General features: G+C 42.6%; 1 protein-coding gene across 2 annotated transcripts in view; it reads left to right on the top strand.

Annotated features, from left to right (window-relative positions):
- Positions 1–19,425, top strand: part of LYPLA1 (lysophospholipase 1) — a 35,965-nt gene that overhangs the window by 5,507 nt on the left and 11,033 nt on the right. The window contains exons 2-6 of one of the 2 annotated variants that reach the window (XM_060243794.1): positions 3,226–3,291; positions 5,551–5,677; positions 7,599–7,646; positions 12,279–12,349; positions 13,233–13,306. In XM_060243794.1, coding sequence (XP_060099777.1) covers positions 7,606–7,646; positions 12,279–12,349; positions 13,233–13,306 — 186 coding nt within the window. In that variant the 5' untranslated portion in view covers positions 3,226–3,291; positions 5,551–5,677; positions 7,599–7,605. The remainder of the gene's footprint in view (positions 1–3,225; positions 3,292–5,550; positions 5,678–7,598; positions 7,647–12,278; positions 12,350–13,232; positions 13,307–19,425) is intronic. The other variant, XM_060243793.1, reaches the window with a different exon arrangement.

Raw genomic sequence — 19,425 nt, forward strand, 5'->3', positions numbered from 1 at the left:
ATGTTCAGGTGTGTACCAGGAGCCACATGTAACTTTTTAAATGATGCAAACATATTGTTGACTAAGTTGGAAATGGTTAAAATATTGTATGTAAAAGACATGAACTCTCTCAAAATAACTTTTTAAATGATGCAAACATATTGTTGACTAAGTTGGAAATGGTTAAAATATTGTATGTAAAAGACATGAACTCTCTCAAAATATTTTTAACCCATGTTTTCTAGTGATTTTTATACAAAGAGGTTATTTAATAGCTGGTTCTGTACAGCTTGTTACCAAAAACAAAATACTGTTTGTGGAAAATATCAGTGTTTCCGTAACATTCAGAAGGCTTCAAAAAAAGCCACATACCAAGTCAGACCAAAGGTCCGTACAGTCTAGTACTCTGTCGATGGTTCACTGAGCATGGCATAGATTTTGACCACCCCTTTTCCTTAAGAGCCTTTTAATTACATGTGACAAACAACATTTTGGAATCTTTTACATGCAAGGCATTTTGTAACTTACTAAATTAATGGCTTTTTTTTACTTAACCCTTTTCATCCTCCTCCTGCCCCTTCCCAAATTTCTTTTTCCTGTGTCCTAACTTCTTAGCAGCTTCATGTCATCTTACAGTTTTTGAACCTCAGATAGCTATAGCATCAACAAATAAGATCAAGGGACCAAGATGGCCCAAAGCAGATTCATTTGGGAGAAGTTGGAGAAATCTACCTCACTGCCCAATAAGTGATGTCTCTGTTATATTTTTGTTTTGCTTTCCTCCATTCATTCCATCATGGGGCTTTGGGACTTAGCTATTTAAAATTATGGTGGCTGTTCAGGGAGAGCTATTTTCTCATAAATGTTCATATATGCTTGTGTTTAGCAAAAGTAATTTATTAAGGGGTTTTTTATATGATTTTTGCAAACTTTCATTAATTTGAAATGTGAAGGCATGCTTTGTTCATTTCTTTAGGGCAGGGCAGGCCAAACTGTGGCTCGGGAGCCACATGTGACTCTTTCACACATATTGTGTGGCTCTCAAAGCTCCACTGCCTTGTTGGCTGGCTTGGAGAAGGCATTTAAAGTTAAAGTTGTTTTCTTTCTACCAATCCTCCCTCCATCTATTTGCTTCCTTTGTCATTTCCTTTCCTGCTCTCAAACACCTAATGTTGATGTCTTGCAGCTCAAAAACATCTGATGTTTATTCTATGCGACTCTTATGTTAAGCAAGTTTGGCCACCCCTGCCTTAGGGTCTACTAGCATAATAGTTGTAGGTTGCTGTTGTTTTTTATTTTTTATTTTGTTTTCTTAATTTCCCTCAGCTTTTTCATGTGTACCTCCAAATTTTAGATAACAAAGAATGATAAGTTAGCAAAGAGAGAGAAAATAGATAGAATGTGCATCAGTAATGAAAATGTTTGACAGCAGAGGAACTCTGAATTGAGCTTGTCATATAACAAGAAAAAGAATGTGAAGTACAAAGGAGGAATGTGAAGTATATTTTATGTAAGCTAAAAATTGATGTTCAATTCCAAGTGTTATTGGTTTTATTTTTTTAATCAATGGAAAGGTACTTCAGTGCCAATTTTATCATATCAAATGATGCAGAGCTTTCATGTGGATTTTTGTGCATGAATGCACAGAAATTCACATAGAAGCTGTGTATCATACTTGTTTACATTAAAAAGCCTGCCTTTTCACCCAAGTTAGGGTTCCCAATAATAAAACAATAAAACTTTAAAACAAGATTAAAATGCATATCAACAAAAACAATTAAAAATAAAACAGAACACCTAAACATGTGACCAGGAGGAAAGGTCAGTGAGGGAGCACCAGAGACAACAGATGATGTTGATGATGTATGAATCACCTCATCCCGGCCGATCTGGGCTCTAGGCGATGTACAACATAATACACATAAAATCAGTAAAATCGATGAATTAAAAGCAATTGCAAATCTTTACCTCCTGGCAGGAGACTAGAAAGAGACAGATTAATCTCATTTGGGAGATTACCTGATTTTGGTAACACAGCTGAGAAGGCCCTTTCACAGTATTTGTTTCTCTTTTATCAGCCAGACTTTACTCTCCTTCCGTACATGTGTTTTTTAACTTGACTGACAATAGGAAAATCAGTCCTTGTGACTAAAAACTTGTTACTGAAATCCATATAGTCACAAGTGGAGCTCTAAGGAAACTTTTATGCCTTTATCCATGCCTTCCCAAAGCTTTGCTGAATTATGCACTTGAAGGGACAATGATCTTTCGGAAGCATCATGGAGTGCAAAGTAGGTGTGTATGCTCTGTATAAACTGAGCCACCCCACCCCCAATACCTTATCAGTATTTATTAGGAATTTTCTCAGCCGACCACTGAGAGGACTGTTGATTTGACTATCTGAAAATGGCTGCCTTGAAAAAACCTGAAAATGCTCGGAATTTATCTGGGCTCCCAGATAGCTGCAGTTACAGGGTATTTAAAAGGATTCTCAGTCCATTTAAATGCCTTTGGAGTTCACTCAGTGTGGAGTCATGCCATGACTTGGAGAAGGTATTTAAAGGGTCTGGATCCCTTTACATGCCTTTTCCCCACTTAATTGGAAACAGTTGAGGATGAGGGCTCCTTTTTCTGGGGCCTGCAGAACTGGACCCCTTGGTACAATCTTTTTGAACTGGGGGTGGGTGGGTGGTAGGAGACGCAACAGAAGCTGTGCTATCTCAAAAACAAAACACAGAGCCCCAGATACCCCTGGATCAATTCTCCATTATAGCCCATATATCAGGAAATACCGATATTTTTCAGGTTCAGTAGACCCAAACCTGCAGAATACTGATTTGTGTGTGTGTGTGTGCGCGCACATCCCTAGTGCAAAATAGAGGAGACAAAAAATAGTGCCACATGTCATCATACTGGGTCTAACCCACTGAAAAATATAGTAATTGGTATAAGATACAAAGTATTAATTGTAAGACTATTGTTCTGTTCCTTTTCTCAGACATTTATCTTAGTTCTTTCAAGTGACCTATCTGACGCCTATTTTAGGAACAAGGCTTGTTGAATCTAAATTTGCAGTTCTTATATTTTCCTATAAACAAACTCAGGATTACTGATGGTCCCACTCTGTTTGTTCTGCTTTATGGTTTTTGTGAAAGCATTAAAAACAAAAAAAAAATCCTTTAATTTAGTAATTGGTAGGGCTGTTGAAAAAAGCGTAATAAAATGGATTTTTGTGTGTTCCAATAGGCATGGGTGGGCTGAAGCATTTGCTGGCATCAGAAGCCCACATGTAAAGTATATTTGTCCACATGCGTAAGTATGGTAATCTTTTTGGTTAGTCTTTTGTATTTTCCAAGGTCTTCAATTTCTGATACTTTGTAAAATTAATAATGAATGGATGTTATTGCTAATACAATATTAGGCAGCTTGGCAGTTTCAGAGTTGTAATTAATATTTTTTACTTGATCATTCTTAGGAATTGTGTGAGGCAGTATATCTACTTTTTACTAACTGGTAACCCATGGTATAGAGATAAAACCACAAATATATGTGACCCAAATTTTAAAAATCAAGTTAAGGATTCACCTGATTGGTTGTGCAAGTCAACAAAAAACCAAGGCTAAAATTCTTATGTCTCTCATTACAAGGGATGTAATAATCAGCCTTATATGAACCTAACATATAATGCAAATGCCAAGGTGCCCCACTGACCTCCACAAACAAGAGTTACCATTATGTTGAAACAGATGTGTAGACAACTGTGTCCACCATGCATCATGCACAGTTCATTAGGTGTGCTAAAAGTTAGTGTGTCAACAGTGTCCAGTGAAGTTTTTTCCCCTTTAAATTTATCAGGGTAGGGGATGCACATGCTGTATTGCCTTTAAATGTTAGCACTATTATTCTAGCAGAAATAAATTCTACATCAAGCTTTGAATTTGTTTCAGTATAATATATAAAAACAGATTTCATCAAACACGTTTTCCAAGTATTTCTGGCTAATGCAACATTAAACTAACATGAGGTACTTCAAAATTTGCTTATTAAATAAATAGAATTCAAAAGATATAGTCATTCTGTTTAGAGCTTTAGATATTTCACATTATTTAGAAAACTGAAATAGCTGTTTCAAGACTAGTTTAGTTAGAATTTTGCTAAGAAAATGTTAGGGATTTTCTGTGGAAACTAGTTCTGTGTTTCGCATGTTCTTGGCTCCCAAAGTTAAGTATTAATATCTATAGGTTAATATTTCTCATATCAGGTAATATATTTCTCATATCAGGTAAGTTCAAAGAACTTCTACCAACCTGTTAATGCTGATTTTAAAAAATGCCTTTGCTCAAAAAGATTTGTGTGTGTGCGTGCACTGAGTAACCACGAGATTACACATTCACTTAGGGCTGAATAAACCATTTTGGGAAGCTGGACTATGGACATCAAAAAGAATGCTGCAATAGTCTGGACTTGCCAAATTCAGTATTCTAAAAGAACCCTGTGATCTGGACCTTAGCTGCATTGTGAAAAGAACTTTGTTTTGCCATACTGACATCTGAACCCTGAGTAAGGTACTAGGGTCGCACAGACACTGGGTAGTCTTGTACCAATTCCCCACTAGCTTTACGCCGCTTTCACTCTCCTCTTCTACACGGGGCTTCTGTCGGATTTCGCACAAGCTGCCCCGAGGTTGAAACTAGCTCCACCTCTTTTGTGCAGTAAGCAAGATTCTCTAAAAACTGGTTTCTGTTTGCTGCGCAAAAGAGTCAAAGTGAGCTGCAGTCTCAAGGCAGCTTGTGCTAAATCTGACAGAAGCCCCATGGAGAAGAGAAGAGTGAGAGCGGTGTAAGGCTAGTGGGAAATCGGTCTTGTTCTTGAATGGATATTCTTTCCCAGGGCCATTCTAACTGATCAGGGCGCCAACTTCATGAGCAAGATGTTGCAGGAGCTGTGGAACTAGAAGTTCTATGTGCCCATGTACTGCTTTATATATAAGCAAAGGAGGCAGAGCCTAAAGATTTCCTCTACTCAGTCTCTGGAGCAGATAGTTTCTGAGCAGTAAGGACATCAGTTAGGATTACCAGATCTTGAAATAAATGTTTTTGTGTACTGGTGAGACCTGGAGGAACTCTTCCTGAGTGAAGCAGATTAAGAGAGATGCAGGTATTTGTGTATAGCGTAGTGCAAAAACTATTCATCAGGTATATAGATTAAAAAAAAATAGGGGCAGCTTTATTTTGAGGCAGCAGTCTGAAACATAATAATACTCTGTCTAGGACTTTTCTGGTCCATTGATAGAATCAACTGAGCAGGAAGCCCAAGTAACGTAATTACATTCTGTTCCATGGAACATCCTTTAACTCAAAAAGTAACATGACAGATGTGTTGCAGGAGCAACAGGGAATAGTGAAATTATTAGAGTTGCAGCCTAAATCAGCTGCACTATAATCATTACATAGGTCACAGAGAAATATGCAGTAATTTACTATGTTTATGACTTTATGTTTTAATACTTTCGATATAAATTTCTTTGATTATGTATCTTATAGGTGTATGTGGTTTGTGTTTTTTGGCCAGATTTCCAAGAGGTGGTTTAGGGTACCAGGAGGACTAGAAATTGGGAGGACTACAATTCAAGGAGTAGAGTGTTATTGTAATAAAGTGTGGGACAGAAAGGTGAGGTCCCAAACACAGAATCTTCATGGTAAATATTATCAGTTGCAATACCTTTATCCTTCTGAAGCAGCCAAAGTCAGGTAAAATAATTCAGGAACAGGAAAAAATTCAAGTAGAGTGGAAGAACAGACCTATAGTATGTCTTATTGCATGACGATAGCAATGAAAGAAAACAAATGGTACTACTCCAGTTAATGAAGACAGATGGAGCGGTACACATGGTTTACATTGCATTGGTTAAAACAGGCTTTGACAAATTTTGTTTGTACCTAGGAGCCAAAATTAATTCATACAGCACAAAATCTTTTCTTTGTCATATTAAGCTTAACGCTGCGTCTGTATTACCAACTGGTTGCCAACAGGCCTTGTCATTTCCCTTTATCAGAGGATTAATGGGATGATACAAAAAGCTTCCAACAGTCCATTTTCATATGTTAAAGTTTCTATGAAAGGGATAGGACATTTTTCTCCACACCAGTTGACAGCTCTAAATTCAGCAGGTCAGACCCTAGTGCTGCATCAGTTAGTTGTGAAGAGCACAGCCTTTATTGCAGTTGTCCGAAGTCTCTGAAATGCCTTTCTGGATGAGGTGCAGAGTTGCTTCTTCCACATCTTTCAGATGCAAAATGTTGTGCCTGTTAAGGTTTTGGGTTTTGTTTTGTTTTTTAAGAGGCAAAGCCCAGGAAAAAACTTTGGAAGACTTTGGCACAGTTGCTTTGTTCTTTTCCCCTTGCAGGGACTAAACCCATTTATATGATATTGGAATGAACATACAGTCTTCCTCAGTTTTGCCTCTCCTCTGTCGTCTCTCTTTACCATTTCCTTATGATAGATTTTAGTAAGCTCTTTGGGGTAGGGGCTTGTCTTCTTGTATTCTGTTAAGCATCATGCATATTGACTGTTCTGTGAAATAAAAAACCTCACATATTTGATTCATCTGAATGTAAACAGAGTTTAAATTAATGGGTTCCAGTGGGCATAGCCATATTAAGTTTATGTCAATAAAAACAAGAAGCCTATGGCACCTAAAATACATGTATTGCAACATAAGCTTTTGCAAACTTAGGCTTCTTTTGTTTAAGTTAATATTGTAAATCAGGCCAACTGCCATCACCAGACTGCTATGAAACTAGAACTGAAATAAAGGAAAAATACTCTATAATTATTCTCTTTTCAGTTCATAGTGGGGAAGGTAGATTTCAAATAGGAGCTCACACTTCAATTATTCAATAAATCTAAATGATAATCGGAATCTAGATTATAATCTTGTGCATATAACATACTAAACTTGAGTATAAAACCACTCATAACAGAGTAGACTTTGCACTCTAAATGGTTCCAGCACTATTGAAAGATGGCTTGTAGAGTAGCTCGTTGCTTCTTCTCCAGGCTGGGTTTTTCTGTCCACCCTCATGCTGTTTGAGGAAAAGTCTCTTGCCTTTGCCCACCTCACCAAGCATTGTCACCTGCTTTTAGTTTTCTGCTGACTGGTAGCAAAAGTCATCCTCTTTCTGTAGAGGCTGGTGGTGGTGGTGGTGTTTCTACTGCTGCTAAGCAGGCTAGGAGAACCAGCAGGGACTGAGTTTTGTGCTAGCGATTTTTTAAACTCTGTAAGGCTGAGGGCTATCAGAGCTCTAGGCACTGAGGCAAACTTCAGGTTGCAGTGGTGACCTGGCATCTAGAATTGTCAGGATGGAGTTAATAAAGCTGTGGGGAAGGGGAAGCATTGTATTTTAGGAGGGGGACAGTTGAAGACATGCAAATTATTCAGCGTTAGGAACAGGGTTTAGGGAATAGTTTATATTGTCCCTGGTACCTGCTCAGTTTCTGTTCAAGGAAGGCTTCCTGATATAAAAGCCAGTCTGGTACTTAGCTATAGTGATTTAAAATATTCTTCCTTAATATTTCTCTTTTTTTTAAGTTTTTTTTTTCTTCCCCCAAATTTCTAGGCCGGTTATGCCAGTTTCACTAAACATGAACATGGCTATGCCGTCTTGGTAAGTAATGATTTGTAAATAAATTTGTGAAGTTAGCAGTCTTGCAGTATAATACTAAACTGATTTGCATTCTTAGGACATTCTTTTTCGCATTGTACTGTTAGCCTTATACTCTTGCCTATCCCAAGGATGAAGTAGCCTTTATACTCTTTCCTATTTTTTTACATGTCCATGAGGGATGTAAAAAGCAAGTGTTGAGCTGAATTTTGAATCCCAATCAGCTTATCATATGCTCTATTCATGTCTACTAGCTATGGGTTTGGAGCATACACTTTTCTTCCCTTAGAGATAGACCAAGATGGGTAGCTATGTTTGTCTGTAGCAGTAGAAACAAACAAGAATCCAGTATCACCTTAAAGTCTAACAAAATTTGTGTCAGGGTATGAGCTTTCTTGTGTCTCAGTTCTTCGGATACAGCTAGGATGTGAGTCCATCTGTGCTGTATTTTGGAGAGTGGAGTAATGTCAAATGCTGAGTGACATTAGCAGGCAAGTAACAACAGCAGATGTGATTGGATTAGATGTTATATGCAGAAGGGTAATAGGTGTGGAGAAATCAGCATTGGTTAGTCTTTAAGATGCTGCAGGAGTCTTGCTGTTTTCTTCCCTAGAATTGATAGTTATTTTGAAAAGTGTTTTAAAAGAGCCATCCTAAGCAGAATAGCATCCATCTAAATCCATTGAAGTCAGTTGGCTTAAAAAGATGTAACTCTGCTAAGAATGGTACTACCAAATAGTATATAAAGGTAAGCTTTAGGGCTCCAAATATATGTACTGTATCTTGGTAGTCTGAGAAAAGCATAAATGTGGTTTTTCTGTAATCTTCATTTTTTAATGCTACATAACTAGAGTCTGGAATAAGTGGGATTTAGAAATAAGTAACCTGCAACACTGCATCTTCACAGAGAGAAAGAAGACAAAATTTCCTGACAAACTGAATAATTTATATTTAAGGGAGTTGGTGGTGGATGAGGAAGAGAAAAAAAGGTTAATGTGCTTGGCAATTTTTTTTTAATCTATATGGTAGTATAACTATTGGAGCACATATTAACCTAAAGTGACTTGATTTCACATAACAATGTAAAAAGTTCCTTTCCATGAACTGTAGTGCATAAAGAGAAAGACAGGTGAAGCAAGGGCCTAGAATGGACTAAGGTTTCTGTCTTACTTTACCACTGTCTTGCAAAAATTACAGCTGATTTTTGAAGGGCAAGACCTGAAGTCATAACAGGAGGGTAGAAGGCAAATAAAAGCCTGATGCTGCAACAATCATTGTTGGTTGTAATGACAAGCAGAAGGAATCTGGATCTATCTCAGGCAAGGCAAAGAAAAAAAAATTGCAGACAAATGAGGTGGCAATAACTGCATCCAGTTTAATTGTTTAAAGTGGTTTGTGACTTGATAACACTTCAGTTCAATGCTGTTAAATAATATTATCTGTGATTTGTGTGTGTGTGAGGTTGTTTGCTGATAAAAAATCTGTCCCATCCATTCCAGCTTGGAGACCAAGTTGAGAAAAGATCCATTATCTGAGGTATCAAAAGTTCTGGCTTGTCCCTTAGTTATGGATAGATTCAGACTGATCTTGCCAAGGGATGGGGTATAGCCAGAAAATGTTGGGGTGGTGGAGCATTGGGCTAGGAGAGAGGGGGAAAGCGAGAAAGAAATAAGAGAGCTAGAAGCTGCTGATAGAATAGGTCTCCTGCCTGCAGCCCTAGTGACTCTGCTGGCTTCCTTGTCTACATGAGTGAGGGGGTGGAATCTCCAACTCTCTCTCTCTTTCACTTTTTGCAGTTTTATTTTATTTTGCATATTAAAAAAACCATTTATTTCCTGCCCGGAAAAAACAAAAGACTGAAACTTCCTTGACTGTACCTGGGGCCATTTTGAAAACCCCATGAGCAACATACATTTTTTTAAAACAATCATTGTTTTCCTGATTCCGCCCCCCCTCCCTTTACTTTTTCTGCAGGGGGTGGCACTCATCTATGGGGAGCATTGTCCCAAAATACCCCCCTGGTGGTTGCAGGCCTGCCAAGGGATGCTGCAAGGATCAGAGCCATCAATTGAACTGTTGATCTTTGCCCATCCTGGCTTCTACCTTCCTGGGGGAAGGTATTGGAGCCTTTGGTAAAAACTGTCAATGCCTCATTGATTGAGGGGGCTCTCCCAAGACCTTTGAAGGAAGCAATGTTTTGTTTAAGCCTTCATTGACTGAGGATGAAATGTCCAGTTAAAGGTTGGTCTTCATATTTTGTTGAAAAGGTGTAATAGAACATGTGTTGGTGGAATAGTGCTGGGGCCTGTGTTTCATATCTGCCCTTGACCCACTTCACTCTGCCTTCAGGCTTGAATATGAAAGCAAGACTGCTTTAGCACTGGTGGATGATCACCAAAACCTTGACAGATGATAGTCATCCATGTTGACTTTCTCCAGTAGAACATGGCACTTGATCCTGAAAGATTCTACAAACCCTAATGATGTTACCAGCCGTGAAAACCTGAAATCCATCTTGATATTGTTAAATCTATTGGGAGCTTTGATCAGTTGACCACTTCATCCTTATTTATTACTTGGAATGTGGAATTGATACTGGAGGAGTAACACTTTAGTAGCTTTCATCTTTCCTGGCTGACTGGCACATAGTTTACACTAGAGGAGCAAGATCAGTGGGTTGGGATTTATTATGTGGAGTTCCTGAGTTGTTTTGTTACAGTATTGATGACATTGAATGAGATCATCTGGTGGTTTGGGGTTGCATGTCATCAATATGCGGATGATAACCAGCTTTATCTGCACTTCCAGATGTGTCTGTCTGCTCTGAACCATGGTCAAGTGGCTAAGGCAAAGCAAGCTAATTCTGACTCCAGACAAGGCAAAAGTAATGCAGTTTGAGAATTCTGATGGTTTGCAGGGATTGAATCCACTCTTGGTGGATGGAATGAAGTTGGTGTTTGCAGAACGGACTGGGAATTTAAGAGTGCTTATGGACCTAGCCTTGCTGTTTGAAAGCAGATTGGTGTAGTGGCCAAGAGTGTTGTTTATCAGCTGCAATAGTTCACTAACTCTCTCCCTTCTTATACTCAGCTGACCTGAACAGGCTAATCCATGCTTTTATAACTTCACAGTGAGATCAAAGTAAGTTATACGATGCACTGCCTGCAAGACAACTCAGAAACTGCAGGCGGATTTAGAACATGACAGCTTGTTTATAGTTAGGGGCTAGCCTGTGGGAGCATGTAACTGATTTTAAAACATCTATGTTGGCAGGTAGTTTGGTTCCGAGTTCAGCTATAAAGCTGAGTAAAGCCCTTCATGGAGTTGGGAGGACCCTCATATCTAAAGAATCATCTCTGATCTCCTCCTTAAGGTGGTTCATTCAGCATCGCCCAGAGCACGGATGTCAAACTCATTTGTTTTGAGGGCCGGAACTGACATAAATGAGACCTTGTTGGGCCGGGCTGGGCCATGTGTGTACCTATTAGGTAGTAGATTTATTAACTTTGTAAAGGACACAGACAAACACAATTAAAGATTTTTTTAAAACCCTTAAAATAAAACATGCTTGAACATTAGCACATTGGTCTTAAGGGTGCTTTGTATTTCTCCCATGGGATCCAGGGAACTGGGCAAAGGAAGCTCTAGCTCTTTCCTTCCCTTCCCAGGAGGCCACGAGGAGAAGGAAAAGGCGCTTGCCTCAGTAGCTCTGCTATGCGATTGGGAGAGAGTCTGGCAAGGCAACCTCTGCCTTCCCCCCTTCCTCCCCAAGGAAAGAGCCTTAGCCAATGGAGAAAATAGAGATTCTGCTCTGAAGCTTCTGTGCGATTGAGCAAGTCTGGCAAAGCAAGTTGTGATGCAGAAGGAAGCAGATGACGGCCAGTTGTTTGGGGGCATGATAGGAGCCCTTTGGGGGCCTGATTCGGCCCCCGGTCCATATGTTGACACTCCTGGACCAGAGCATGCATTCTTTTTTCAGTCTTAGCTTCCACCATATGACATGGGCTGGGCCATCACCTCTGGAAATGTTTAGCTAGTGCTGCAAGGCTATTTTGCTTCCTAGGCCTTTTGATGGTAGGCTGCAGAGATCAGAACAAGAGGGGCTATTGGAAATACATGGTAGCTTGTTTTTTTACACTTGCTTTTGTAAGCCACTTTGAGTCCGAAAGGAAAGATGGAGTATAAATGTTTAAATAGATTAGTTTCACCTTGCATATTTTCCTCTGCGGTAGATTTTCTGTTCAGATTTTTTCCTTCTAAGCATCTTTTAAAGAGGCACATCCTGAGGTTTGGGTACTGTCAATGTTATTCCTCAGTTCTCTGTTCACAGCTGTTGGCCCTTTGGCTTCCAAGGGTCCCTTCCCTTGTAGGCTTGTCAGCTTTTTCTGGCCTTTTTCCCATTCCATTTGAACTGCTAACATTCAGAAATTAAGTTGGTAAAAGTTTTCCCATCACTTTATCTTCTTGCTAATAACTTTTTCTTACTTTGTTAGAAGGGATTGTTAAAGATACACATTTCTTAAGATTATTCTCATTCTCTTCTGGGTACAGCACTGAACCAATATGCTTTATTTAATACCTAGTCTGAATGCTGCTGGGTAATAGAGGCTTGGGTAATATATTGTTTCTCTTAAGGTTCGATATCATTGGACTCTCTCCAGATGCACAAGAAGATGAAGCTGGTATCAAGCAAGCAGCAGAGAATGGTATGCTCAGTAACCTTGTATTAAACAATGGAGAGAAGGATGAATTGTTTTTAACAATTTTCCAATGTTCATTCTCGTTCAGAATTGTAATACTTGTATTCTGTAAAATTAACTATGGCTTGCATTAATGTCAAAGAGCAAAGAAGTTTTAATAAACTGACTGTATGCTATATACTTATAATTTTGCATAGAATTGTTACGTGAAGTGGTGACAGTTCAGATCTCTCTGAAAGGTGGATTATAATCAGTATTGCAAAATCTGAATTTGCAGTGCCTTTTGATTGAATGAAATGATCCTAAGTCACTGTTTGGAAAACCTGGTGTTTGGTTATGTATATGTTTCTCAGAAAAATGATGCTAATATACTTGCATCAATAGGAGATTGTGTTCTGTAGGCATTTGAGTCTCTCACAATCCTGTTCTGAGGCTCATTATGCCTCTCCCTATTCAGCTTCTAGAACCAGGTGGCAGTACTGTATATGGGATGAGTTTTACCACAATGTCAGCGTTGCAACATTGTAGCTGGGCACTTCTGCTGTTATCATTGTTAGTCAAAATTTCCTATGCCTCCTTCATTGTAATATAACTAGCTTACAGTATAGCTTTTTCTTCTTTCCTACTTTCCATTAAGTTATCAATATATTGTTTTTTTCTGAAGTGCAACTAGATTTTTGCAATGCATTCAATCCGTCTTATCATGACTTGTATGATAGTGGTAGTGAATAGTGGTAGGTATGTCTGAATGCTTATATCAACAAGCTGTCCCTCTGAATCTCAAGGTTGTGAGCAGGGAGAGGAATTTAGTGATTTATTCCTACCTTTTTAGCTTTCTTCAGGTTACTTGGTCACTACTATCTCATTAATTCCTAGGCTTCCTTTGCAGTGAAATTGCTTGTAGAGCAAGAAGTAAGAAATGGAATTCCCTCACACCGAATAATCCTGGGAGGATTTTCTCAGGTAAAAATAACTCTGTATTGTTACTTGGCTGTATTTCTGTTGAAGATGAAGCCCAACTTTTTTGAGGACAGTAATTTTATCAATTTCAAAAGGCATGTGTTCATTGATGTTTTCCTGTGCTATAGCTATAATCTGATGTGGGTCAGAAGGACAGATTTTTATGGTGCGTGTAGATGTACTGTATTTTTATTTAAATCTGTATCATGCATTTTCCACAAGGCTCAGCATGAGCAACAGTTTTAAAACCAAAAGAATATTCTAAAATAAGTCCTTATGTACTTGGTGATAATTCAGTGTTCCTCCAGATGCATATCATGCAATTTATTGGAAATGTCTAGCGTTGGCAAAGCTCTCTAATAAGGGAGCTGTCATCAAAGGATATGCTTAAAGTAGAATCATAGAGTTGGAAGGGGTCATACAGGCCATCTAGTCCAACCCTCTGCTCAACGCGGGATCAGCCCAGAGCATCCCCAGCAAGTGTTCGTCCATCTGCTGCTTAAAGACTGCCAATGAGAAGAAGTTCACCACCTCCCTCGGTAGCTGATTCCACTGTTGAACAAGTCTTACTGTAAAAAAGGGTTTTCCTAATATCCAGCTGGTACCGTCCCAACCCATTACTGTGAGTCGTCTCCTCTGTTGCCAATAAGAACAGCTCCCTGCCCTTCTCTAAGTGGCAGCCCTTAAAATACTTAGAGAGCAATCATGTCCCCCCTCAACCACCCCTTCCCCAGATTGAACATTCTCAAGATCTTCTTCGTGGTCTCTGTGCTTCACACTTATGGGATAGAGTGCCTGCGCTGATCCCTGAATCTACCTAAAAAGCCTGGGATTTTTTCGCACTCAGCACCAGCGGGCATGCGCAGGCATCCCAGTACGCATGCTCGCTAGCGCGAGGATCCCACCAGTTCCTTTCTGACCGCTGCGTTGAGAGGATTTCCTTTCGTGTCCCCGGTCAGTATAGTAAACTTTGGATTATTTCTCCTAGCTGTATATAGCCCATTTGTTATTTTCTTAGTGTAGTTAGTAAGTTAGTTGTTAAGATAGTGTTGTTAAAAAAAAAATGTTGGACTTTGCCCTTTGGGGCCCTGTTTTTCCCCTGCTTTCCCCTCAGTGTTATTCCTGTGTGGGTTTTTTCTGGCATCTATGGAAAGGCATTGGAGTTTTTTTAAGAGGTGCCAATCCTGCGGAAAAAGATTGCACCCCCTGACGGTCACTCCCTCTGTCTTCTCTGTCTGGGTGAGGGGCACCGCGTGGATTCTTGTCTGCACTGCCTGAGCTTCTCAAAGCAGACACGTAAGAATCATGCGGTGAGACTGTCGGCTGTGTTGATGGAATCGGCACTTTGTCCTTCGAAGATGGCATCAGGCTCATCGGTACCGATGAGAGAAGCCGCGGCCCCGACGGTCACATCAGTTGAGGCATCGCCAATTCAGGCCGATATGCCAGTCGAGTGAGGGCGTTCCACAAAACGGCCCTCTGAAGGGTCAGTGGACACCCCGGCTAAGAAGTGTCAGGATGACTCGGGGACCCGATCATCCCTACCGAAGAAGGCGAAATCCAAGGAGAAGCGGAAGAAAAGATCGTCCCGCACTCCTTCCCCTTCTCAAGACGCTTCGGCATCGATGCAGGCCGCTCCACCTAGGAAGATCTTGGCGTCTCCGCGTTGGAGCCCTTCAGTGTCGAGAGGCAGTGCTTTGCAGCAGTTGCGTTTGTCAGCATCGGAGCACGAGATCGACTTGACCCAACGTTCCCACTCATCAGGATCACGTCGCCGGAGTGATAGTGGCTCTGTCTCGGAGGTAGAAGTTTCGGTACCGATTGAGCCGTTGGTACCGCTGGATCAGGCGAGGGGACGAAGAGAGCTTGAACAAACCACCGTAGCTCGTCGTTTCCCACTGCTTTCACCATGGGATCAGCGCCAGTGGCCTTCTCCCTACGCCTACCCATACCCACCGTACCAGTGGTACCCTCCTCGTGAATTTGCTGATTGGGACCAACAGTCCAAGGCATCTCACCCGTCGAGGATTTCGCAGCACTCTCGGCGTCGTCCGTTGGCATCGGTGTCCATCCCGGCTGAGAGACGTGGCGTGACGGTGGAAGAAGTCCAGTCTCGGTTCTTGGTGTCGATTCGGTCACCTATGAGAGCTTCAACGCCAGTACTTTCCGAACACTCGATGAGGAGGGATTCTTCATCGTTGGACTCCAAGGTAAGTACCGACGAGCCGGACAGGGCTCTGGAGTCTTCGCCAGTGTAGCATACAGCTGAGGATCTTCCCATCTCACCATCGAAGGATCTGAAGTCGTATGGGGACCTGGTGAAGAGGATGGCACTCTCCCTCTCCCTCCTGGTGACACAACCGCAACCAGTTGTAGATGATATCGTATTCGACATCATGCAGCGGAATACGTCGACGGCGGTTGCCTTGCCTGTTATGAAGGTCATCTTACAGGCGGTGAAGGAGCCCTGGGCGAAGCCGGCTTCTACACCTGTGTCTTCCCGGAGATTGTACCACATGTACCACGTCCAACAGGCTGGTGCCGAATTCCTGTTTACCCACCCGAAGCCAAACTCGGTGGTTGTATCCTCCTCATCGAAGGCTCGCAAGACTCACTCCTCCCCACCGGACAAGGAGGGAAAGAAGCTGGATAATGTGGGGAGAAAGTTTTATTCAGCTGGAGCGCTGGGGGTAAAGGTATCTAACTATGCTGCCTGCATGGCTAGATACCAATACTCGGTGTGGGTGCAACTCATCCCCCTCCTGTCTTCCCTGAGTGAGGAGAAGAGGTCTGCTGCGAAGAAGCTGCAGAAGGAAGGCTTTGCTGTAGCCAAGCAACAACTGGCTGCAGCAAAGCACATGGTCGATGTGTCAGCAAAGACGATTACATCAGCTGTCTGTCTCCGTCGCCACTCCTGGCTCATATCGATGGCTCTTCAGCAGGACACCATGGCCTTCGTTGAAGATCTGCCCTTTGAGGGTGAAGGCCTCTTCAGCTCAACCACGGACAGTGCTCTTCAGGAGATGGATAAGAGCATAAAAACATCAAGGAACCTGGGTGTCCCGGCTTCTTCTAGGGCCGCTAAACCGAAACAGTGGCATAAACCCTGGTCCAAGAAGCCTTACCAAAAATTCTCCCCAGAACAGCAATGGAGACCTTGCTCTGCCCAATCTGAGAGTAGGTCCCCATACAGGGGGAACAACAGAAACTGCTATGCTTCAGCTCCGACCACTGGCAAGTCTAAGGGTGCTCACCCGCAAAAGCAGGGCCTTTGACTTTCTAGTAGCATGCATCACTGCCCCCACTTCTTCTACTATCTGCCTTCGCCCATTCCTTCCGGCCTGGGAGTCCATCTCTACAGACAGGTGGGCTCTTTCCATCATCACAGAAGGCTACAAAATAGACTTTGCTCAGATTCTGAACCAATCTGTGGTAATCACCACATCCCCTTCCCCACCTCTGCTGGCGGAGGTGAGCAACCTCCTATAGAAACAAGCCATAGAACGGGTCCCGGTGGAGGCCAGAACGGGAGGCTTCTGCTCTCGTTATTTCCTGGTTCCCAGGAAATGGGGGTCTGAGAGCAATCATGGACCTTCGGAATCTGTACCAGAAGTTCAGAATGTCCACTCTGCAAACAGTTCTTCCCCTCATCAACCAAGGGGACTGGATGGCAATGCTGGACCTCAAGGATGCCTACTTCCACGTCAGCATCCATCCTGCGTTCAGCCGTTTCCTTCGGATTGCAGTTGGTTCCCACCACTTCCAGTTCAAAGCCCTTCTGTTCGGTCTGTCCACTGCACCTCGGGTGTTCACGAAGATGATGAGTGCTGTGGCTGCTCATCTCTGGCTTCAAGAGATAGTCGCCTTTCCATACATCGATGATTGGCTCCTTGTGGCGGAGTCGAAAGAGAGTTTATCCAGCCATATTACCACCACTCTTCGTCTTCTTCACATCCTAGGTCTGCAGGTCAACTTGGAAAAGTCACATCTTACTCCATCATGGACAGTTCAGTGCATAGGGGCTTTGCTGGATACAAACCTTCACTGTGCCTTTCTGCCTCAGCAGAGAGCGATGGACATCATCAATCTTGTCAATCTTTTACAGAGTCGGAAGTGGGGCACGGCGCAACTGCTGCAGCGGATGCTGGGGCTGATGGCGGCGACTACAAGCGTGCTGCTGTTTGCGAAATTAAGGATGAGAGGCCTGCAACTGTGGTTTCTTCGACAGTTTCAACCCTTAAGAGACTCACCTCGGAAGAGGTTTGTAATTCCACCTGTGACACTCTGAACACTGCAGTGGTGGAAATCAAAGGACAACATTTGTCAGGGAGCTCCCTTCCACCTACCTGCGACAACAGTGACAATCACCACGATGCGGCTTTGTGGGGATGGGGTGCTCACATGAACTCTCTGTGTGTGGGGGGCCCTTGGCCTCCTCAATTGACTCACTGTCATATAAATTACCTGGAACTCCTGGCAGTCCATTTTGCCCTTCGGACTTTCCTCCCTTTGGTGGTGGGGAAGGTTGTTGCCTTGTTAACAGACAATACTACTGCCCTGTGCTACATCAACAGGCAGGGCAGGACAGTTTCTTGATGGCTCTGTGTGCTAGCTCTGGATCTGTGGTCGGAGTGCCTGCAGCACGACATCTTCGTGAAGGGTGTGCACCTCCCAGGGGTGCTCAATCTGCAGGGGACTCGTTGAGCCAGGGGGGCAGCTTCCCCGCATGAGTGGGAGATACAGTGGCACTTTCTTCAACCTGTGTTTCAGCTCTGGGGGTACCCTCAGGTGGATGTGTTTGCCACAGCCAGAAACCGGAAGTGTCCTCTGTTTTGCTCCAGAGGGGGCACGGATCCAGAGTCGTTAGGAGACGGTCTGTTGTTCCTGTGGGAAGGTCAGTTCCTATATCTGTTCCCACCTCTGCTGACAGGGGTTGTCAACAAAATCGCAAGAGAGAGGCCATGCTGCATCCTGGTGGCACCGTGGTGGCCTCGGCAGAACTGGTTCCCAATCTTGCTTCAGCTGGCGAGGGGGGGGGTCTTCTACCAGTTTCCGGCGGAACCGGACCTTCTGTCGGCTCAGGACGGTCATGTATTCCATCACAACATGCCTCACCTGAAGCTGACAGCGTGGTTCATCGACCCTGTGAGTTCTCCAGCAGAGTCCAACACGTCTTCCTAAACAGCAGGAAGTTGTCTACCTGTGCTTCCTATGACAGGAAGTGGCGGACGTTTCTTCAGTTTTTAGTTGACCCTGCAGTCTCACCCCAACGGGTGGGACTATCGGTAATTTTTGAATTTTTGTTATCTCTGGTGGATGCTGGCCTTGCCTTTTCATCGGTTAAAAGTTTATTTGGCAGCAATATCTGCGTTCCGTGAGCCAGTTGAGGGGCATTCAGTTTGTGCACACCCTCATTCTAAGAGGTTTTTGAAGGGTTTGCTTAGGCTTCATCCTCCATCAAGATCACCCCCACAGTTGTGGGACTTGACTTTAGTGTTGGACAGGTTGACTCGGCGTCCCTTCGAGCCAATGGCCACTTGTTCATTACAGCTTCTATCTTGGAAGACTGCTTTTTTCGTAGCGATCACATCAGCACGCTGTGCAGGGGAGCTCACGGCTATGTGTTGTGACTACCCATATCTAGTTTTTCAGGAGTCTGGAGTGTTGTTAGCTCCTGATATTTCTTTTCTCTCCAAGGTGGTTTCTCAGTTTCACCTTAAGTTAGAACTTTGGTTGCCCATGGTTTATCCTACACCTTCCTTGGATGAGGAACGTAGGTGGCGTGCTCTAGATGTTAAGCGTGCCTTATTGTTTTATTTGAGTCGCTCCAAAAGTTTTCGTAAGGACCAGCATCTTTTTATTTCTTATGCTGCTCCTAAGTTGGGTTCTAGAATCTTGTCTCAGCGGCTTTCAAAGTGGCTCACTGAGACTATTAAACTGTGTTATTTGTTGGCAAAGAAGCCGTTGCCTGGGCCCATTCGTGGGCACTCTACAAGAGCGATGGCGACGGTGGCGTTTCCCTGATGGATGTGTGCAAGGCTGCCACCTGGTCCTCCCTGCATGCTTTCATGAAGCACTATGCTCTGGATGTGCATGCTCAGCAGAGGACTTGTCTGGGAGCT

Source organism: Heteronotia binoei, chromosome 7 (assembly GCF_032191835.1).
Source record: "Heteronotia binoei isolate CCM8104 ecotype False Entrance Well chromosome 7, APGP_CSIRO_Hbin_v1, whole genome shotgun sequence".
Classification (NCBI taxonomy): domain Eukaryota; kingdom Metazoa; phylum Chordata; class Lepidosauria; order Squamata; family Gekkonidae; genus Heteronotia; species Heteronotia binoei.